The sequence below is a fragment of the Furipterus horrens genome, unplaced genomic scaffold, assembly GCF_987537825.1.
Source record: "Furipterus horrens unplaced genomic scaffold, mFurHor1.1.pri manual_scaffold_8, whole genome shotgun sequence".
NCBI classification, from domain to species: Eukaryota; Metazoa; Chordata; class Mammalia; order Chiroptera; family Furipteridae; genus Furipterus; species Furipterus horrens.
Genome location: NW_028327178.1, coordinates 13,149,197 through 13,173,581, shown reverse-complemented (window position 1 = coordinate 13,173,581; position 24,385 = coordinate 13,149,197). Strand labels below are relative to the sequence as shown.

General features: G+C 37.0%; 1 protein-coding gene across 5 annotated transcripts in view; it reads right to left on the bottom strand.

Moving 5' to 3' along the window:
- TCF4 (transcription factor 4) overlaps positions 1-24,385 on the bottom strand; it is a 333,046-nt gene that overhangs the window by 118,491 nt on the left and 190,170 nt on the right. For all 5 annotated transcript variants that reach the window (XM_090285469.1, XM_090285468.1, XM_090285471.1 and 2 more), the window contains exon 7: positions 314-443. In XM_090285469.1, the coding sequence (XP_090141595.1) occupies positions 314-443 (130 nt within the window). The remainder of the gene's footprint in view (positions 1-313; positions 444-24,385) is intronic.

The following is a 24,385-nucleotide window of genomic DNA, read 5'->3' as shown; positions in this document are numbered from 1 at the left end:
TTTCATGAAAGTGAAGGTATTTAACTTTTTAATACTTTGACTGTTTAAATTGTTTCTTATATGGGCAGCCAAGAGAACGTGAGAAATAAGTGCTCACCATAATAGTTCTCCTGCTACTGTAAGTTGTTAACATACCCACCCAATGTACTACTGAGGGGAAGTCATCAGCCTGACAACTGAGCAAAATTTTATGAATATTTTCCTTTTGGGGGGCCAGGGTGAGGGTAGGATGGGAGGGTGGTATTAAAAAAGAAAGGAAGGAAAAGAAGACTACTAATAATCACCCACGCATTCAAACAGGGGAATGCCTTACCCATGGCGCTACTGTGAAGAGGCCTCCTTCGGGGGTTATTGCTAGAATACTGATAATACTGGGAGCCAGGTTTGGTGGGCGAAAGGGTTCCTGGGTTGCCCATATCCATGTCACCTCCCAGGAGACTCTGCTAAAAGGTTCAAAAGGAAAGACAAACATGTAAGGTTAATTTTTCCCATTCACCACCCCCCAACTGATTGTTAGTACTTAAACCAATGCAATAAAGAAGCAGCATCTGCTATGCTAAAACAATTAAAAACACAACAAAACAAAAAGGGAAAGAAAAGCAGGCTAAGACGCTAGCACTGAGTTTGTAAATTTTTAATTCTTTACTTTCGAGAGGAAGAGAGAAAGTGATTCCTTTGAAAGCAGTATTTTAATCTTTTAAGACGGCCAACATTTTAATGTCAAAGAAAAGGGCGTTTATATAAGATTAAGTTTTCTTTATCTCGACTTAAGCTCACATCTGGGAACTATTCATGCCCTTCCTAACAAGAGCCGAGCAGCATCTGATTTTCGAAAGCACACAACTCCGCGGCTGCTCCCGTGGGGGTGAGTGTAGGTGCTCAGGTCCACCGAGGACTGTCTGTGCCTCGGCACCGCGTGACCTGCCACAGCCCCCGCAGAAAAGACAATGCCAGCTGAACCGGGAGGAAGCTCAAATCCTCACATTAACTTCTAAAATGATAGACACAGTAGACTTTCTAAGCTAGCAGGAACAAATTAAAGAACTTTAGAATGCCCTCTTGAGGACTATCAGAGGCTAAAACGCATCCCCACAGATTAAACATTTACCTGAACGCGAGCAAACTTCCACAAATATCATTAACTTATCATGGTGTGACAAATTACTAAACCTTCGAAAATGATGACATATGAAAGATTATATAATCTTACATTTTCTAAAAACTACATAGAAACTTACCCATAACATATAAATCGCTTGATTATACTCTGCATTGAACACATTGTTCTTTTAATTATTCTGATATGCAAGAAAACAAGTGTAGGTACTACCATTTATATGAAGAACAAATTTACTATCTAATAAAGAAATTTTAAAATTAAGTACTAAGACTCTAACTTTATCGTTACTTGTAATCAACTTTTACTGACTGAACTAATTGCTGTCCTTGATAAAGTACAGAATGTGTTTTCCCTAATCTAAATTCTAATCACCATGTCACTCACAACAGACTTAGGGATGCTTCACTAGCACACTATTCACATGCAAAATACTCTAAATAGGCCAATTATGACTCTGCCCCTGTTCCCTGGTTAACCCGCTGAGAACTGAAAAATTTCACAAGGCAGTCACCAACTAAAACAAAGGGTCCTTGTTTTAAATTAAGGCAGTCTTTTTGATTCCTAAATAGCTCAACAAAGTGGCATGTCTGCTACTGAAAGCAGTTGGTCAAATATGACCCATAAGCTGGAAAATCAAAAATTTAAACCTCCCCTTTCCACCGCCATATAGCTAAATATCATAAAGAGACCCTCTTCATTCCCAGGGATTTGTCTGAGTGCTGGATGAGTAATAGATAAAGGGCTAATCAGCTACTGACAAGCTTGCCTTTGCCCGATGCTAGTTTCAGACTTTTGGAAGGGCTACATAATAAACCTTACTTTAAAATAAAACTTCAAGGATGAAATTTTATGTTTTAAGCACATTTTGAGTAATAAACTCATTGCAAGTATCTTAATATTTACATTAATAGCTAATAAAAAGCAGATTATTTACCAGATAAAAACCTGACAGCCACGTGCTCAATTACTGCCCCTTCTCAATCTAAGATGTTAAAATGCTATGAAATAAACTAAAATGTAAAGCTCCGTATAATAAAGAATTTTACAAAATCAGAAATCCAGCAGTATAACACCAAATGATTTCTTTCTCATTTTAGGAGCGGCATTAAAAACTTTTTTTAAGTTTCAACTCAAAATCTCACTCCTGGTAAATCTTATTAACAAAGTCTGTTATTTATTTAAGCACAAATCCAAGTTTTCTTTGAAATCTCCATCAATAAATCGGTGACTGGTCTAAATCACAACCTCCTTATAGTTTGGTACATCTACAATGAGTCTTTCTGTCATTGAAAATAGGAGTTTAAAAATTATATTCCTGATAACCTTTTTGTAGTTCACTTTTTAATCGAGTTAACTGGGTGACACTGGCTATTAACACTATGTAAGCCTCAGGTGTACAACTTTATGACAGGGCATCTGTACGCTCCACTGTGTGCTCACCACCTGAAGTCTAACCTCCTTCCCTCACCATATACTTGACCTATTTATCTCCTTAGTCTTCCCCTACACTCCTTCCCTTCTGTTAACCACAGAGAACTTCGTATTCTAGAGCGGTATTACCCCATTTCTTCATTTTTATTCTTCTAAAATTACATACAATATTCAGAAAAGGGCTGAGCAAATACATTGAAATACTTTCTTGTCTTTCCAATGACCTTAGCCATCGCTTTATTTGGTTGGTGCCGCGGGCAAAGGTTTTCACTCCCAAGGAAGTAGATGCACTGAATAGGTCAACATAAAAACAAACACTCTTGCTATACTGTGTTTTAACAGCATTCACAATCCAGATGTGAGAAATACAAAACGGTAACTAGACAATGCAATAGGTAACTGCCCCTGGCTGACCTTACTGTTGTTAATTGAAAAGAAAGTCATTTCATGAGCCAATTTTAAATAAATCAGGCATCCAATTCTTTTTTTATTTTTTTATTTTTCTTATTTATTGATTTTAGAGAGAGAGAGGAAGAGGTGGGAGAGAGACCAACATGAATTTGTTGTTCCACTTATTTATGCATTCATTGGTTGATCCTGCTATGTGCCCTGACCAGGGATCAAACCCACAACCTTGGCATATGGGGACAATGCTCCAACCAACTGAGCTACTCCAGCCAGGGTGGCATCCAACTCTTACTGTGCAGCCAGCCACATGGACTATGGTGGGTGACCCAGTACTAAGATCAGGCAGCACCAACAAACATTTAGGGGCTCATGTTAATCTTTTTTTTTTTTTTTTTTTAAAGCACAGTCCTGTTTCTATCTTTTTAGACCTGTTTGTTTTAGACCTTTTTCTTTTTCACTCAGACAATAGAATCATTCTTCTAATGTAACAAAAATAAGCATATCCTCCCACTTAAGGGGGCCCTAATCACTCCCCTAGGAAAAATTAAGATAAAAATATATGTATTCTTATTGTAGAGCATACTCATGAAATGAACAATGCCCATTTACTATTGTTGAGCCTTTATGTCACACACAACTCTGTAGCAACGAGAAAGATAAAAAATTTTCCACCAGCTGAAAAAACATGGCTTAACAAATTTATAAAAGCCAATGGCATCTGATTTAATAAGGTAAATTAAACATTCCATAAAATGGATAAGGAATTCATTTATATAGGAATTTGCCTACGTGACTATAAGGCCAAATTTATGGTTAATACAAGTTAAGTTTAAAAGCTGGAGTCTACTTTTAAAATGGGCCAATTCATCTTTGCCTTAAATAGGCTTAGAAGGGTTTCAGGCTTTCGACGTTGTGCAAACTCATGCCCTGCGGTCGTGCTGGGTCCCAGTAGAAGGCTGCCCACGTCTGCCAGGAAACACGGGAAGCAAGATGTGGCATCTCTAAGCACCAACCTGTAAATCTTAAACCCATAGCTTAGCATTTTGTGTAACTGTCTGCAATGTGATGAGACGAGCCCTTCCCCTTATCCGCTCTTTATTTTACTGAAAGACAAACAATTTTAAGACTCAAAATACTCTAACCAAAGAATAAAATAGGCTAATATTGTCGATTAGGTTTAAATATTTTGGGGTCCGCCTCCTGCAGCCAGTTCTCTAGCAGAGAGCCAGTCTCAGCCCAGCCATTCCAATGCCAAGTGCAGCATTCTACAAGGCTCCCTTGCAATTAAAATTTTTGTCTGTTTTACATCAGTTCTGGGTCTCAGACTGTCTTTCTAACACATTCTCAACCCTGTTCCCATTTCTTTTGGGGAAAGGTTTTGAACATCCTTGATCAACCCTGAACTTGGCTTATGCAACCAAGAACGCAAACCATGAATTAAACTTGAATAACAGAAAAGCAGTATATATCTCAAATTAGATTTATAACTGAATGGTAATCAAAAATAGAACTAACTGCTTCAAGCTTAAATTATCAACCTTTTTTTCTTGTTAAACTAAAATCATCTTGCTCTGAACTATTATTTCATTTCAGTCAGCACTTTAAATGTAATGGGTGGGTGGTACATTTCTAAAAAGGAAGATTATATTTACCCTTAATTATAGATATGAGTGAGATCAGAGTACAACAAATGCTGCTTTTTGGCTTGTAATTAATTCATCTAATAGGTGAATGACCTTGAATTTTGGAGTTGGAATACAGGAGAGAGAAAAGAGAAGTAGAAGGAAAAACAATCTCCGGAGAAAGGCAAGCGTGGCCCTGGTTTCTCAGGGCTGTCTCCGATTTTGCGTCACTCCCGTTACGTTGCGATCCGATATCAGACACAACATCTTGGGGGGATGTTGTAGAGCAGAGAAAAGCAGTTTCAGATGAAACCAGATTAAGCTCCTTTTCTGAACTATTGCCAAATGCTTGTGAGCCTAATTCATGTTTGGGTATTCTAGCACTCACACAGCTGCAAGTCCATTCTTTCATCACAAACCTAAGTGATGTATGGGGGCTTTGTATGGTGAACTGACTCTATAAAGCCAGGGATTTGGGAAGGCTTTACATTAATACAAAAAGAAAATTCTGAACCATGTTAAATTTAAGAACACTGGAGATATATATATACACATATGTGTGTGTGTATATATACATATATACATATATATGTATTAGACTTTGCAGTGCTAAGAGTAAAATTCATGTGGAGAAAAACTACAAATTATATTTGTTTAAAACTTAAAAAAAAAAATCACAACCGAGGTCATGTCTACATAGTTAATTCTGCACAGAATTGGGTTTTCAAAGACACTGCTGAATAAGATTCCTAACAACCATGGGGAAGTTTTTGCAAATCCCTGTCGAATAGCTGCTGCTGAATTTGCCATTCTGACCACAGAAGGGCCACTGCTGACTTACTATAGTAGCAGGAGGGGACGCTAATTTTGCTGCTGTTGGCACTTACTCTGCAACATAGAATATATCTCGCACCAAAGGGCAATGCAGAACGCAGTATTTCCACCTGTCCACTTTTGAACTTCAAAGCTCAAAACTGAAGGTCAGTCTTGGACAGTCTTTAATCCTGAATTTGAAGTTTTCAGAATGTATCTTTCTGGTTTATTTTGATTTCTGTCCTATGCTTGGTTTCAACAAAAGAGAATGGGGGACATTTGGAATGATAAGACGGTGAGAATAACATTCCTAATCAGGGACTTAACAGATTGTTATTGTGCTGCAGAGAAATGCAGATTATTAAAATGGTTATTTAGCAAAGGTTTTAAGGGTTTTGGTCAATGTTCTCTATTTCCACCCTAAAAGTAGAATATACATTGTACAAGTCAGAAGCAGAATCTCAACCTCCTAAGGAAAGAGGGAGGGTGTTTTGAGGTCAGAGAGATCAGCCAGAAACCTAGCTCAGAGGCACACAGCAACATGACTGGGGGTTAGTTATGCAATTGCTCTAAACCTTGTTTTCCTCTCTATAAAAAGCACATAAAAGCTCTACACAGCAAATGAAACAACATGTGTAAAATGTCCAGATCCTGGCCAGTATGGCTCACTTGGTTGGAGCATCATCCCAGTTCAATTTCTGGTCAGGGCACAAGCCTGAGTTAAGGGCTCAGGTTCGGTCCCCAGCTGGGGTGCATACAAAAGGCAACCAATGGATGTTTCTCTCTCACATCGATGTTTCTCTCCCTTTCTAGCTCTCCCTCCCTTCCCCTTTCTCTAAAATCAATGAGATGTCCTTGGGCAGGGAAACAAACGCCCAGCACATGGTTACCCTCCTTCCTCTGTGCCTCCAAGTCCTAGCCCCAGGTCCCAATGCCCTGAGGATGACTTCAATGATTCCTCAAGAGCTGTGAATGGCTGTCAGTGAGGGCCCCTCCTCTACTTTCAGAGAGAAAGTACACACTGAGATCATTTTGAAAAAGCACTATAAAAAAACTGAAAAAGTTAAATAAATAGTGACGATGTAGCCTAATGGCCCAGAGTTACACTGGCAACAAGAAATGGCTAGTTTTGTTCCATATATAATAAAGAAACTGGCCAACAATCAATCTCAATAATTTCAGGCTAAGAGGCCATTTTCCTGGAACTGCCACAAGGATTACTTCAATGGCTCATTTAATTTTGCTTCTGCAAGCAGGAGCAAACCGTGACTGGTAATTCGACTACACATGAGAACAAAACTAGTCATACTAGGTATTGCCCAACTAAGTTTGCAAACACAAAAAATGTATTTGATAGAATGCTTTCAGTCATGTGAGAGTAAATTCAAATTCTTCCTACGATATTAGCCACCGAGAAATGACTTCAAATAGGTTCAATTTTTTTCCTTGCAAGGCAAATTTCAGGCATTTAATAAATGTTATGTGATCTTTACCAACTGCTATTTTAAAAAATATTTATTCCCCCATTACATCACATACACACAAAAAATTAAATGAACGCACTTCATCATTCTGGTTGGAACTGTGCATAACTCTACAAAACCCAAGTCATATTTGACAGAATTATTTATTTTAGAACCAGTTATATTTCACCATTCAAATATTCAAAAATATTGTCTTTTCCTATAAACACACCTTATATGTAAATGTTATAATGTGATGCAAAGGTTACCATGGTAACTATTAATGTGTAAGAGAGTGAGAGTCAAGTAAAAACTCATGCATTTTGGTATAGAAATTACAGCTGCCCAAAGGTTGACAAGAGTTATGCATTCACCTGTTTGACTACTTCTCAAATTAAAAACAAAAAAAACCAAAAAACATTATTTATTGTATACAATAAGGTGAGGAGGACTTTCTGCAGTTTCGGAAACCCATTCTGGACCTCCAAGTCACCTATCTCATATTAAAAAGAGGATTACACTTGTTAGTAAGAAGATAGAAATCTAGCAAAAAGAAAACACCAAAGCAATCAGTAACCTACTATAAAAAGTAGATTTGAACAACTATGATATAAACAATATAGAATTTAACATAACTATCCTCTTTTCGGATTATGCTCCATCTCAGTTCAGGAAGTTTATTTAATACATAATTTGATAAGTATGCTATAATCATTACTTGCCTCAAAATGTTTCTCTTCAACAATTTTGTTTCAGTGTAAAAATAGAACAATTTGAATAAGACCTGTTAACATACCAGGGAATTCACACCACTTCTCCTATAAATATAAACATGTGGCTACGATAAATGTGCTGAAAAGTATATCTGTCCAGGCTGCTATTTTAGTTTAGTAAAAGAATATTCAATTGTCACATGTCAGCCTTCTTATTGGGTGGGGAAGATTCCCTTTCAGGTTGTGGTAAGTGTCTTCCTCTCTGAGCAAGGATCTATGAGAACCACTTTCATGTAGAGGTGGTCCTCCCAGAGAACAGAGACTGGGATCTCATTCATCCTGCGTACCCAGCATCCGGCATAGATGTTCAGCTAAGGGCTGATGACCAAGCCTAAAAGATTTACTAAAAATAAAATATCCTGATAATTCTCTGAACTTGGAAGTAACAGGACAGGCTTATCATATGCCATCAGAAAATTGAGGTTATCCGGAGAAGTAGGAAATGTGCAACAGAATCTTTAAATCGTCATGAGGTGATTGAAGCCCTGATTGCCTCTCCAGAGTTCGGCACGGCCTCCTGCTTCAAATGGGTCTACTTTCAATGTGCGTTTATGTTACTTCCCAAAGTTCTCTTTCTTGAACAGGTGACTTACCAAAACTGTGTGGTGCGAAGGCCAAACTAGCATATACACTAATTAAAGGAGGAAATAACGTATCTGTGCTTGAACTCCTTACTGTGCCTGTTCAGAGACCTGCCATGGTAAATGCTCACTAAATAGTGAGGGGAACACAGAACAACTATGGTTGTTGATCAAACTGAGAACTTAAGTAACTACTCTAGATTTTTCTGGCATAAATCCGTTCTGTTAGTTATTCGAACCACTACTGCTCTAATAGTAGTAGTAGTAATAATATAGAGAGGAAGAGGAAGAATGGGGACTCAGAGTCCTGGGAACGGTAACAAGGGGTAGTAGTAGCAGCAGCAGCTATTGCGACTGAGTGTCTGCTATGAACCAGCCACAGCCGCAGATCCTTTACATACTAACAAGCAGAAGGCATGACCCCTACTGTACACATGAGGACATTCGCGTGGGAACGCTGCCTGGCCCGCGTGGCTGGCAAGCAGCAGAGCCAGGACGGGAATTCACATGGGCTTGACTTCAAAGCCTGTGCTTGTCTTCTCCCTCACATGCTCCCCCTCTACTCCTCACTCCTGGTTCTGTCCTTGCTCTCACCCCAACCATTAATTAGGAGGAACCAATCTGTTTCTCTTCAGTTCATCTCCACATCAAAAGCTCACCTCTCAAACTGACTCCAGAGAAGTCCCTAACTCGATAGAATAGCACACGCCTGTGGGTGAGTGCCACTTACCTCCTGGATGACCTTGGACAATCTGTCTAACCTTTGCAGGCTTTAGGCTTCTTGTCTGGGAAATGCTGGCATAATTATATCTACCTGCTGTATGAATTAACTTCAATAATATAAAGTGCTTAGCAAAGTTCCTAGTACTGACTTAGCCCCGGTTTACTGATAAGGAGTATTATTATATATATCGTATATATAAAATATTTTCCTACATATGAACACAATATTATACAACATATTATCATATAAATTAGAGTGTAACATGGTATGTTATTACCTGGAAGTATCATACGTAGTGTATGTCACACAATTTGTAATAGGCCAAGGAAGTGTCAGGCTACAAAACAACATGCCCTCCCAAGTGCAATCTCAATTTAAATCTCAGGTCTTGTGTCTGAAATGCCCCACTGCCTTTGCTTCGGCTTGTTTGTTATTCAAGCTCTGCCCTTGATTCCCATGGTGCGATCAATTGTCTTCCCTAATGAAGTTCACATTCTTTTCTTTTTCTCCCTTCCTTCCTTCCTTTCTCCCTTCCATCCATCTTTCCTTCCCTCCTCCTTCCTTCCCTCCCTTACTTCCTTGTTTTTTTGTTTGTTATTTCTTTTCCCCAGTCTGCTCTCATTTCAGTCCTCTCACATTTCAGTACTCTTCCAGACTTTTCTTTCTACCTCATTGGAAAAAAAATCACCTGCTGTAACATTTCTCATATTGTATGGCAAGTGTTTGTTTATTCACCAAATGAATTTGTCTCTGCTAGTCTGGAAGTTTCCCAAGGGCAGAAAATGAGCCTCAGTCATCTTTGTATTCCTGGCGTCTAGCACAGTAGGCCCTACTACATACATAGTATGTCCTCAATAACTAAGAAATTATTCAACTGTGGAATATTATTACGTGATTTCACTAATTACCATCACGAAGATAACTTCTCCATCTCCAGACTAGTAGACATATAATTCCCACACCTACATATTCAGCCTGGTCCTCCGCTTTTCTCCTGTGCCTCTGGAGTGGATTTTAAGAACACCCTATGAGTGCGTCATTAAAACAAAACAAAACAAAACTAAACTAAAACTAAATGTGATCCTTAATATGTAAAAGATACATCTTTCCCACAAAAATTCTGCAACTTCCTAATTATTCTCTAAGCCCTTTAACATATATCTGAGGACTCAGCACTTGTAAAGTCTGCAAATAAAGTAGTTATGTATACACTATGGTTTACATTTGTGTTCATCTATGATTCGTTGGTTGGAAAAATGATTGGGCTTCCCTAAATACATCACATTGTCGAATAGCTTATCATTCACCCAAGGAGGCCGCGTTCTAGAGAGAATTAAGAACTGGGGTTATGCAGGCACCTCCTGGAGCAGTAACAGATGCGGTGACACCGCCCCCAGTAGAAAAGACACTGCGGGAAAGAGGAACTTAGACACGGCAAGAAAAAGAGAGGGGTTTGTGGAGAGTTTTTTTTAAAAAGAACGGTGACTCGGGGAACACCGCATACAAAGCTGGCAGAAGAAATTAAAACAGCTGGCTGAGAAATTACTCTCCCTAGTACCTAGCAAGAAGTCTTAACTTGATATTTAGTGACGGGGTTCTTTACTACGGAGAGCAGGCTGGTTCCAACAGGTTTCAAAGACAGTGGGGACTCAGTGCAGCTTAGTGGACTTAGGGTCACAGAAACAGTCGTAGAAGACTAGAGACAGGAGTAAAATACTCAAGGCGACAACTTAAGAACTGAGCTTCAACACAATACATTTCTTCACAGGAAGTTATATGGCCTAAACTTTCTTGGACTACTGACATACCAATTTTTCTGAACTGTCCGACTAGGCTAATGATTCTAGAATGTACCACCAAGAACAGTTCTAAGAGTTTATCAAATATTCTCTTAAAGGGACAGACAGTAAACATTTTAGTCTTTGCCAGACATAAGGTCTCTACTTGACTCTGTGGTTGCATCACTAAATCAGCCATGCACACTGTGTAAATGAATAGGTGGGGCTGTGTTCCAAATAAACCTTTATCTATAAAAATAGGCCGTGGGCCGGATTTGGCTCCACGCCAGAGTTTGCTTATCTGTTTTCTGGGATGAAGGCATAATGTCTTCATGGGATGCATCCTGAAAGTGACATCAGTTTGCCCTGGGAGAAGCGCCACAACATTTTATGGCAGCCTGCACCCCCTTGCCCCACCCTGAATGTCCATATACTGCTGTCAGAATGTAACTGTCTAAGCCCAGAGCTGCCCTTTCCCGCAGCAGAAAAACCTTCAGAGTTGACAAATAGCCGCCTCCCCTCCACCCCCCCACCCCCCCCAGGCAATGATGACCGGATCCACTTTGCAGGCCTCTCAGAGAGAGCTGAACGCATTGGGCCTCCCAGCTCCCAGCTTCAGAGTTTCAGACTTGACCTCTGGAGCTTCCCTACTTATGTAGGGACCTGTCCCTCTTTTGAAACCCCGTTCATAACTAAGTTGAGGAAATCCTTCCTAGATAAACTAACCAGTCTCCAATTGCTCAGATGACTCGATATTCATACATATATTTTACAAGCAGCTTTCACTCTTTATGAGAAAGACGGTATTTTAACCATGAGCAACTAACTTAACAGATTTAGAACAGGATTGCAATTCTTAAGTTTCCTGATAGTAACTGTAGAGCACTGGTATCATCTCTAGTCTGTCTTCAAGGATGCAGAACAGGTCTATGTTTCATTAAGTTTCCTCATATTCCTCATTATAAATATATGTAGATGTTGAGCATATGACACTGATTTATCTGAAAGAGTTCACAAGCCACTATAACAAAAATCATGAAGGGATTCAGCAGCACAAACACTCCTAAGACACCAAGATAATCTCATATATCCATTTTTTAATGAACCAAATACTTTAATCTTTCATACAAATACTTTGCCAAAAAGTACTTGAGTAAAATTAATCTGATGACTCAAAATTAAATTAGACTTTTAATGCAAATACAAACAAAATGCCAAATAGAGGAAAATGAGTGGGGAGAGGGAGAACATGAGATTCTAAAATGATTCTAATTTTATTTGGAAAGCTAAATGCATAATAATTATAGCTAAGAAATGTTTTTACAAAGAGGTTGGGAAAACCTACTATATATACATGCGTGTGTGTGTGCACATATGTTTTAAGCAAAATAAAACAATTTAGTACGACTACCAGAAGGGACAGGCATAGCAATGAGTGTATAGAGATTTATAATAAAGGTGTCATTCAAAAATCAATGAGGAAACAAAAAATACTTCAATACATGATACTAAAAATTTGCTGAGCATTTAAAGAAAAAAAATTAGGTCAGTGTTTCCTTCACACTTTATGCCAAAATTGTATTTAAATGCAAAGGTTAAAACATAAAAGCAAGAGAATAATTAGTAAGCAATTCAAAAAAATTTTTAAGTAGGACCTCTGTTAGCTGTAACATTAGATGGAGGAAAATTAAAGGAACATATCAAAATCTATGGGTACCTAATTTTTTTAAAACATTATGAAAGCCACAAAAGAAGTTTGAAAAAAAACTTTGCAATGAATAGTTCAAAGATAAATATTCTTAATAAGGAAATTTAGAAAAATTCTTATATTACAATACAAAAAAAAAAACCCAACAGATAGACTGGTAAAGAAAATGAACCATTCCTTTATAGGAAAAATAAATTTGAAATTTGGTGATACTTATATAAAAGACATTTGGCAAATTACAATATGACAAATTTTCAGGTGCCAGTGAGAGTTTACTTTCACATATAGTTCATGAGAATGTAAACTGGTATAAACCCTCTGGAAGAAAATTTAAAATGTACAGAAAAAATTTTAAAGTGCATGACTTTGAAATTTCAATTAAAAAACGTCACCCACAGGATAAAATTGGACAAGCACACAAAAATATATATGCTAAGATGTTCATGTCAACCTTGTTTCTGAAGACTTAGAAGAACCTAGCAGTAGTTTTGTTAAGCAAATAAGTAAGTATACAATGTTGTGGTAAATTTACGTTAATGAAAAGGCAGTTTTAAAAAATGAGCACCTACAGAATATGACCCATTATTCTAAAAAGTATCTGCACGTTTAATCATTCTTTACAGTTCTTCTATAATTCCTTAGTCATATCATGAGGTTTCATTAGAATATTTCTTATTTTGGCAAATTCTATTGCTTACATTCATTATAAAATAACATACTTTAACTTCATAGTTTTGCAAGTTAATCTCAGTTGAGAAAGGCAGAATAAAGATTACCTTCATTTCAGAAATATCTCTGAACTTTGTTCTATAGCAAGGTAAAGAATAATCTGATTATATTTGTGTGTGTTTAGCCCAGGTAAAGCTGTCTTAGGGGGGTTTATCAGATATTTGAGATTTCTATAGAAAGCACTAGAAACAAACCTCTCTATGTCAATATAAAAGGGAAAAGACCACTTGATGAATTTTAAAAGTATAAAAGATTAACCGCTTTTCATTTGAGTTTTGCTTAGGGAGATTATGTCATGGTTTACAATTTACTAACGTTCATTACACACGTACAGAGGAGAGGGCTGGACTTGGCCAACACGCAGAATTGCTCGCCGCTGCAGCTTCCCTGTTGTGTGCACTGCTAAGCGCCCGTGTTGCCGTGGAGGAGGGACAACCTCCGCTGCGATCTGCCCCACAGAGGCCACTGAAGGACACAGTGACAAGGCTGCTTCCTCCGGCACCGAGAGTCAGCCAGCTCTCAGGCTCCCTGGGCAGCGGCAGGCCTTCCCAGAGGCCCAGCAATCTTTCAGCTACACAGGCTTTGAGAGACACACAGCGGAAGTCCTAAGCTTTTTTAGATGAAAGGTGCCATTTCTAAACTTGCTTCACAACATTTTTTAACCATGCAGATAGGTCTTCTTCATTTTCCACTGCTATATCTTATGTGAACTCTAAGAAAGAAGTACTTTATATGATGGGCTTAAAATCCTTTAACAATAATATTTGCTTTATTGCTATTTGGCTTTTTTCCTTCAGGAAAGATATTTAAATATTTTTCATTTACAAATTCACAGTCTCTTGTCCTCAATTTTGATATTCCAAAAGTTCTGAAAACTTTTTGTAGTTTTGTGACAAGGTTGACATGAACTGATGTGAGGATGTCTATCATCTTTTTTCATCTTCCTTGGTGTGACTACTCACATGATTGCTAGAGAAATAGCCATCTATTTAACTATGGGATGCTGCATCAGATTCCATGGGGGGAGGGTTACAGAGAACATGTTACATGTACCATATTAACTTCATAAAATGCAAAGAATTCCTGTATTCTGAAATATACATGGCCCCAGGATTCTATGGCCCACAGAAATTCTTTTTCTATAGGGTTTAAGGCATGTTTGAAAGAAAATTTACTACACCATCTTTTAGTTGCTTTGGGGGACAATGTCAGCACCTAAGCCTATTTAAAGGGAAAGCAACTTCCAGTTCCTTTAGAATATTCAACCTAGACTGCTCAAGGAAGCACCATGAGCATCTGCACACATCCAGTTAGTCCAAACCTAGTAGATCAGCTGCAGGGAGAGAGTGTAAGACCTTTCCTCATTGTTTGGCACGTTAATTTTACATCTCTTGGAGAACATTTTCATATTCAGAACTACTAATCCTATCTATTAACTTTTTATTGTTTTAGTTTGTAAACTACTTAGCTGGTGTCACTCATGTAGTAGAGGCGAAGACCCACCTCCCTCAGGACCCAGTGCGCTCCTCGCTCTGAAGTGGGTGCTCCACAAAGGCAAATTTCTCTGAAGTTTTACAGCACACAGGACGAAAATTGTAAGGGCAACCTGGAATAGACCAGCTATGTGTGTATCTTTCTACATACATATGTTTTATATAGTTACATGTATTTATTTATTCGTACGCTGTCCCCATCCAAATTAATACTCACAAACATATCTGTCAGCCTCCCTCTCCTGTCAACACCAGCAACACAGCTCTTGCAACTTCTATGACCTGGCCTGACATGCCAACTCTGGCTGAAGGATCTGAGGAAATTACAACATAGCAAGAACTTTTCAAAGTTCAAGCAAGCTTCAGACTCCCATTCTTGAGAAAACATGTATGACTCATAAGTTTATTCCTTCCATAAACAACATTATATGTTCCAGGAACCATTCTAAGCACAGGGATAAATCACAGCAAAATGTAAGTTTTACTTACGATGTGCAAAAAAACACGAACAAAATAAGCAAGTTCGGGTAAGAATGTAAAATACAATACAAGAACTGTAAAAACATGCAAAAGGAATGAGTTATAAATTATCACACTATAGGTAAAGTTAAATAAGGAGAAAAAACTTCATTAAATTAATTAATTTGATGGAGTATTTTGCATCCTCCAATGAAACAATCAACAGATCCTAAAACATGCAGGGGACAGAAGACAAGAAAAAATTTATGACACAGAGCAGATTGCAGCACATGAATTCACTGATCAATCTAAGTCATGAAAAGGGAATGACCGAATATTATCTTGATGTGAAGCAAAACAACGTAAACAAGATAACCCATGAAAGAAAAATGGAACCTACATCTTATGAAAATGTTAGATTCAACTATCGGTTTACAGAAATACAGAGAATCAACCCCATCTAGATTGGGGATATTATAACAGAAAAAAAAAAGCCAGTTATAATATTTTAAAAAGAAGGGACAAAGAATGTTAGATTTTAAAAAGACTGAAGAGGCAGGATAATCAAATGCAATGTGAGGACCTTGCTGGGATTTTAGTTCTACCATGCCAACTGTAAAAAGGCATTTGCAAGACCACTGGGGGAAACCTCAGTGTGCTATTAAAATATTATTGATAGTTTTGCTAGCTGTGACACTGACGTTGTGGCTTGCGTGTTAAAGATGCTCCTGAAATACTCATAGGTGAAATAATACGCTCTTTGGGAATTGTTTAAAACACGTCAGAAACATAAAGTGGAAGGGATGCTGTATGTAAAAGATCGGGGAAATAGCAACATCTGTTGAAACTGGGTGATAGATATGTGATAGAACATTTTGCAATTTTCTCTATTTTCCATGAATTTGAAAACTTCTATCATAAAAATGTCCTAAAAGTTTAACACGTCAAGAAAACACACTCTACATATTTTTAAACTTGAAGAAGGAGACTGAGACTCAGATTGCCTTCTGGACACCAGTGGTAGGGTTAAAAGCTGCAGATTCCTTAAAGATTTATACTCTGTCCCTTTCTTACGGTCACCGAGTTTTTCCAACTGGCATAGAGACAAAGTCCTTTGAGATACCAGATTGACTAAAGGTCAAGCAGTTGGTCAGAGAAAGAATCAGAAGTCCCACCTGATCAGAGGACCAGTTCATAAATTGGTCTCTCTGATCCTGTGCCAGGATGCTTAGTTCCTTTAAAAGTCAGAGGCAGAAGGGACTGAGGTCCATGAAGTCAGGGAGCACACCACAGCCCACTGCAAGGAAACACGTGTTCCCAGCAAGCACCTAAGGCAAACAACCTCATCCACTCCCCGTGAATCCATATCGCCCTGACACCTGTGCTGGTGCTCACCATGAAGGTTTAAAGTATTTAAAGACTCTACTTTTGGCACTAAGGTTAAAAAAAAAAAAAAAAAAGGCAAAAACCAGCAGCTGGATTCTTTTTTACGCTGGCATAAATAAAAATATACTCATTAAATGCTTATAAAAGTCAAAATTCAGCAGTTCGCTAAACTGGGTTATTGGGCTAATGCTCAAACATCAGTCAGTCAATCTGTGGGAGAAAAAAAGCTGTGCATTCTTAGCTTTCAGAACATCAGAGTTTCTCCACTTGTTTACAATGGATCCAAGGGAAGTTGCCCCTTCTCGCTCTGAGCTCCCAGCCCATGCCGACCATTCATTGTGCTCCAGGAGAACGCGTGGGCTTCGGGGTCACGAGCCCCACCACTCAAGGAACAGCACACCCCACAACGAGCATATTCCAACCCCCAACCCTAACTTTAAAAAAGAGGAGCAATCAATCAACTCAGAAAAGAGGTTTCAGTCATTATGACCTTAGGACTTCCTGGGTATGCCCTTCTAAGGGCAAAACTAAGGTTTAAAAAGGGGAGCGACCATGACTTGAAAATTTGAATTCCATATTTAGCCAAATTGAATTGAAAAAACTTGGTCAAAATAGATAATATAGACATTTAAAAATTCAGAAAATGTATACCATCTCACTTCTAAGGTATTGCATAAGGGTGCACAACCACACAATGACAAAAAGCAGCAAAAGGGGTGGGGGCATGGTCCACAAGAAATAATAGTAGAATGTGACAAAGAAACCTTAGAGTAATATCTATTTTAATTGTTTATGCAATAAAAAAGAAAACTCTAGAAGGAAGTATACTGATCACAACATGGAAGGTAAAGGAGAAGTGGAGAACTGAGGAATGAAAAATGTGATAAGAGTTGCTGAAAAAAATATGCTAAGAATCACTCTTACCTTATTCGGGAAACATACAGATACTAACCCGCTCTAGACTTTAATAGAAAAATATAATTTAAAATATGTGAGTTAAAAATTAAAGAGCAATTTTTATGATAAAAAATAAGATGTGTAATTATCATATCATTAGGGGAAAAAAACAGCAAAGAAATAAAACAAAAGCCATATGATCAAGCCAAGAAAAAATAAGTTAAACAAGAAAACTTGGGCTATATAAAAGTTAACATGGCAAGAATAAATTCAATATATTTTAATGACTGTAAATGTAACCTTATTTTGTTCTGTTCATTTTCAGATGATATTCCAATTAAGTTACAGTGGCTGTTACATTAGGCTCGAAAAATGTTAAGCTAATGCTGTGTATAACAGACCACCAAGCATAAAAGAGAAACAGCATATGAAAAATGAAATGGTATAAAATACATGTGAGATAAAATCTACAAAAAAAGAAAGCATGTGTAGCAACATTATAAACTGAAAGCCCGTCCAAGGGAAAATTAATAAAAAGAAAAAAGAAGAATATTTAATATGATGAAACACCTAGCACACCAAAAAAAAAAAAAATTAAAATATTCATGATCCTCTAATGTTTATTTAGGTAATAGCTTTGAGGTGTATTTTAAACTTATGAATATAGGAAAAACTGATGAATCCATAATCAAGGTGGAAGATTAGAACAAATCTCTTTCAGAAATTTAAGGCAAGTAGACTGAAGATAAGTAAGACATTGTTTAATATATTAAAAGAGAAAAAAACTGAGAGTAGCCATTCTTTTCAAAGGCATGTGGAATGTTACAAAACTGACAGTATATGAAAGCACAAAGAAAATCTAACAAAATCATCCTAAAGCAGGACATATCCACAACATGCTCCCACTGGAAATGCAATAAAATAACAAATTAAAAACGAAAACGCAGTCATACTACCACCATGAAAACATTTTGTTAAAGTTGAAATTTTATAACAGTGTTTTAAATTACTCTTGGGCTGAACAGAAATTTTAAAATGACATTTAAAACAGCATGGAGATCAACAACAAGAGTAGGATTACATAAAAAATTCTATGGGATGCAACCAAAGCAGTAACCAAATGAAAAATTATGGCTTAAAATCACACGCTACAAAATGTAAAAATGAAATTTTTATGTACAATATAAAAAGCATATAGTAAAAAATACTAGAAAATTTTCAAAATACTAAACAAATGAATTATGATTTTAAGAGAAATTTATAAAATAAAAATAAAACAAAATGTAGTTTATCAATAAAACCAAGAGAAAAAAATTTTTAATAGAATAATTTTTTAAATTGTTTTCAAAGACCAAACAAAAGAAATCTCTGGCAAATCTGAGAGAAGTAATAACAGAGAGAAAAAATAAATAAATAAATCCACACGATTACAAACTAATTTGGATAAAAATCTTAGAGATAAGGAATTTTTAATGTAAGAGAACTGTATGTGTAATTTTATGTAATGAACGTGTAGTCTAAATATAGATGTTGCTTTCACAGGACAACATAAACTACAATTAACATATACTGAATTAAAAATTAAAAAAATTAGTCAAAAATATAGTTCTAAAGAACCAGCTCCAGGAAATTTCTCTGAAGTGTCAAAAATTCCTGTCTTACATAGGTTATTTTAAGGCACAGTAAGAAGTGGAGAAATTTCCTGATGCACTGGATATGAGCATCATCACGGCAAGAGGTCAACTAGGCAAAGACACCAGAAAAGACAATTACAGGCTACTCTCCAAGTAGAACACTGAACAAACAGAACCCTTGGACAACATGGGGCATATTGGATTGAGGCACATAATTCCCGGAATAAGCCCTGTTTTCCATTTTATATTAAACCCTTATTTGCCAGTTTATATAAAATTGTTAATGTATTATAAACATATTAAAATATATCCTAACATATAAAATATGATTTTTATATAAAAAGGCAAAGCAGAGTTTATCTCAGGAGGTCATTTTAGTATGACTTAAAAGTTTTAAATTATTATAAATATATGGCTTTAATTTGAAAACACACATACATATTCATCTTAAGAAATGATGAATTATAAGAAAGTTTTCTTAATCTCCTAGAAGCTTGTTTAGTTAATGGTGAAGCACAAGATGATTCTCTGATCAACTCAGAAAAGGCAAAGCTGACCTGTATCCCCATTATCCTTTTAACAATTTACCTGAGGTCCCTGCCAGTATATTGGCACAAGAGAAATGAACTGAAAAGATGCTCAAAGAAATGACACTGTAAATATTGGCCAATGATTTCCTTTCTACAGAATCTTAATCTAAGAAAGAAAGAAAGAAAGAAAGAAAGAAAGAGAGAGAGAAAAGAGAAACTACCAGAGGCTAGTTAAACAATAAATAAAAAAAAAATTTTTACATTAATAAATAAAACGAAAGCTCCATAATGTTATGATTTATAAGATCAACATACAAAAATAATAATACCAACTTTCCTATATATAAGCTAAATAATTAAAAATTATAATGAAAAAATCTTTTTGAAAATCCCTAAGAACAAAATTAATAAGAAGATTTTTTTTAAATGTAAAACTTTACTGAAGCCACACAAGTAAATCTGTAAGTACAGGGGCAGGGCAGGAGGCGGGGTGGTTTCCTACATTCTCTCCAACTTATCTGTAAATGCACTACAGTACAGTTATTCCTTTTAAATTTATAGTTTACTCAATATACTTGATAGTATGGCTTTTAAAGAATGCATTCATGTGTTATTTTCTATTTTTTAAAGGCATGAAAGTAAGGGAAAGGAACTGCTATGTAGATGAGGCTTGCAAGAAGGTATAGCTTTGGGGATGCTGTAACTGGACTGAAATGTTAGTTAAGTTACAGAAAGTCTTCTATCACAACTCAAAGCCAGTCACTTTTCTTTGTTTCCTGCTCAAAACCAAGTCTCCAAAGAAATGGTGCCATTTCTCAGCCACCATCCACTCAAAACTGTGGCTTTCCAATGGCTCTTTGCTGTTCAAGGGCTTTCTTTTCCACTTGCAGGTCTCGCCTCCCATCCCACTTTCCCACACTTGACTCTGGCATGCCAGCGTCCCCCATTCTTATCACACAGCCAGTCCAGTTAACCTGCTGCGGGACACGTCTCTGATGCCTGTGGGGAACTTATCCTGGGGAACCTCAATACACCTCTAACTCCTAAGCTGAAACCTGGCATGGGAGTTTCAACATGGAAATAGATGCTAGGCAAACCATTTTCCAAATGCTCATTCAAGAGCTTAGCTTTCCTTTGCGAATTTTAGCAAAGACTTGCTACCCCCGCCGTTTCATCAATGTGGCTCAGTAGGAAAGGTATAGCAAATTGAGCAATAGCTGGGACACTAAATCCGGGTGTCAGTAAACTGTACAACTGAAGAGTCTCATTCTTTCGGGTCTCATCTTACCATCCATATTTTTCAATTAAGTGATTCTCTGCCAACATGTTATGATTGACCCCACAGGCTCTGATCCATTTGGTGAGCTTGATAAAACAAAAACTCTTTCAGGTCAAAAGCAACTAAAGAAACATACAATTAATATGATCTGGATCCTGGACAAGAAGAAAAGCTATCTGTGATATTATTGGAACAACTTGTGAAAATTTAATAAAACTATGACTTAGATGTTTTAAATGTAGGAAGAGGTACCCAATGGGAGGTAAAAGGATTAAGGACCTTTTGAGGACAGAAGAGAAAAAAACTGGTGAGACAGCAATTCTTGTTTCAATTCAAGAATACATTATAATCGCACAGCACACACACACACACACACACACGTCTCCCTTTACCTTATAATATGATAACTGTAAACAAGTCACACTTGAGAGGAATCCCTAAATCCTCCTATTACCTAACGGAATTATTTTTCTTGTAATAGGGTATAAAATAATTCACTTTAACCTATTATTAACAAGAAAAATATGAAAGTCAAGCACAAAGAGGGAAACAAACACTATCTTAAATAGTTGTGCCTACATTTAACTGACAACAATAGTCACTGAGGTATATCCCACAAAGTTATTAAAAAAAAAAAAAACCTACTGGAATTCCATAGCCTTTGATCATGCCAACCTGGTTGTATCAAGAATGACTTTAACTCCCATCATTTTACCACTATCTAAACAATGTGTCTTCCACATCAATCATCTTTTTCAGAGAAATATCTACAAAAACAATTCAACAAATGCTATTAGTATTTAAAATCAAGAATAATTCTATACTGTGTTGAACTTAGTATTACTTTGTGGAACAAGAACACATTATGTCCAGGGGGCAAAGAGTCAAGTCTTGGCCATTATTAGCTACTTTGTATCTCTAAAAAGATTACTTCACTTCTTTCTTTTACTCTAGATTAGAAATACAACCATCTAACTTTTTAATTAATATTCCTATGTCATATTCTTTCGATATGAAATTAGGCTTTGGAAATTTTTCCACTCAGAGAGAAACAGAATGCCTACCTTCTCAACAGGAAATTGCAAAAACTAATAATGTTACTAACGTTATAAGTTAAAACAAAATGAAAGGTTTCCCTAATACTTGACCTAAAGATTTCAGAAACAATGACCTACTCAAAGGTACCACACATTCTTGCCTACGAGAAGTCAAAGATAAGTTATAGCTTGACTAATAACTTTCAGTTTTATAATAATAATAGCTAACATTTATTGAGCACATTCCATGTACCAAACTCTCCTGTTTCACATATATTAAATTATTCAAGCCCCACAAAATCCTAAGAAGAAGGTGCTAATATTAATGCTATTTCACAGATAGGTAGACAACCAAGCTATAAGAAGTTTAAAGAACTTGCTCCAAATGGGACATTGAGTTAATGAGGGTAGGAAGACAGGCTTAAGGGTGGCACCAATATTCCCTGCGTAACACAACCCTGGAGCGTGACTGTGATCCCCATGCAGTGGGTTAGATCACTTAAGCTGTGAAATATCTAATACACGTAAACCCTTCCTCTACCCTATACATGATACCCAGAAAATTATAATATTTATTATGCACCCTAGAATACTCTTACAGCTGGGAAGAAGGTTTAAAGTAAGACTGAGTTATCCACACTAGTGTGCATATAAGCATGAACAGGTTAACACAAAGAAGGAATGTTTTGGAAAGATGACACAATGGAATCAGTCTTTTGAACAAAGGCCAATTTGAGAACCTCAAAAGTTGCTTTGAATGAAGGCTTAAAATAAAACGTCTCCTACAAAACTAGCCTAGCACTAAAACGATCTCAACATTCTATTCACAAAAGATGTCAAGTTCTCAGTATCTGATCTACTTCATTCCTATTCATTAGATGATCCTCCTGCTTTCAAATAACACATTTAGTCTAAATGTGACTAAGTTTACTGGTAATAGTTATTTATATCAAATATAAATGTAGAAAGTGCGAGACATTTTTTTCTCTTTCTTTTTTAAGCAGCATACCGGGGTGGAGGGTACGGGGAGGAAGATGGGAAGAAAAAGGCAGAAAAAGAGGCAAATCATCCAAATCTATGTGACGTAGAACACAAAAATTTATTAATTCAACAATTTTGTTGACCAGGTTGTACATTAGTGTGTCTGCCAAAATTAATAAAAAACAGTCTGCTGGGGGCTCGCAGTGAGAACTCATGGACAGTAATTACACCTCCTTGGGGAACTGAGATGGAGGAGCAACAAGAGCTCCAGAGCGCTGAGGAGCAGTTGTCTTTGGGACACAGATGAGGCCTCCATGCCTGACAGCCTGCTTGAGAAAGGCAAGGAATTCACCAGGATGAGGGAGGAGGGCAAGTGGACCCACTCTCGAGAGCAGAGCCATTCCCCAAGAGCATGAACCAATTCCGCGTTCTTTGCAGAACGGTTAATTTACTCAGCTCAGGGTCAATGTCAACACTCTTATTCTAGAAAGCTAAAACTTATCATTTAAAAGTAGAATTAATAATAACAACGGCAGTGATAGAAACAGGTCACCTATATAGTAGATATCAAGTCTTTGTCCTTGCAGTGATATGCTGATACCCCACCTTTGGTGGGGAGTTGCATTGCCATGATGTAAATACCCCCACTGAGGTTGATTTCAGGCTACTAATGGTTCAAGAGCCAGGCTACAGAATTCCTGAATGTTTAACTACTAGCTCCCCCTTTGACATGAGGCTTGTCAGTTTCAGGTCTTAAAGACTAAATTAATTAAGAAACTATGTAGGAAAATTAAAATTATAGTGACTCATTTGAATATTAATCCTGGTGTTCTGTATGATCATCAGGATGATATTTAATCATCTCACCCTCATTTATCAATATTAAAATTAACTTAACTTTAATCCTAAAATTTGGATGAAACACAAAAAATTCCAAATAGCCGAAGCAATCTTGAAAAAGAGAAACAAAACTAGAGGCATCACATTTCCTGATTTCAAAATATATAACAAAGCTGTAGTTACCAAAACGGTGAGAAGCTGGCATTGAAACAGATACATGGGCCAGTGGATGAGAAGAGCGCCCAGAAATAAAGTCAGACGTGTACAGTCAACTACTCCTTGACAAGGGCACCAGGAGCACATGATGGGGGAAGAATAGTCTCATCAGTAAATAGTACTGAGGAAGCTAAATATCCCCACGCAGAAGAGTAAAACGGACCCCTGTCTTATACCACTCACAAAGTAGCTCAAAATGGATTAAAGACTTAAATGCCTTACTGACTGAAACCATACAACTCCTGGAAACACAAGGGGAAATTTCCCTGACTTAGATGTTGGCAATTATTTTTTGGATATGAGACCAAAAGCACAGACGACAAAAAACTAAAATAATCAAGTGTCACCACATCAACCTAAAAAGCTGCTGCACAGCAAAAGAAACAACCAACGAAATGAAAAGCCAACCTACAGAATGGGGGAAAACATGTGTAAGCCATGCGTTTGATGAGAGGTCAATATCTAAAACATATAAGGAACTCA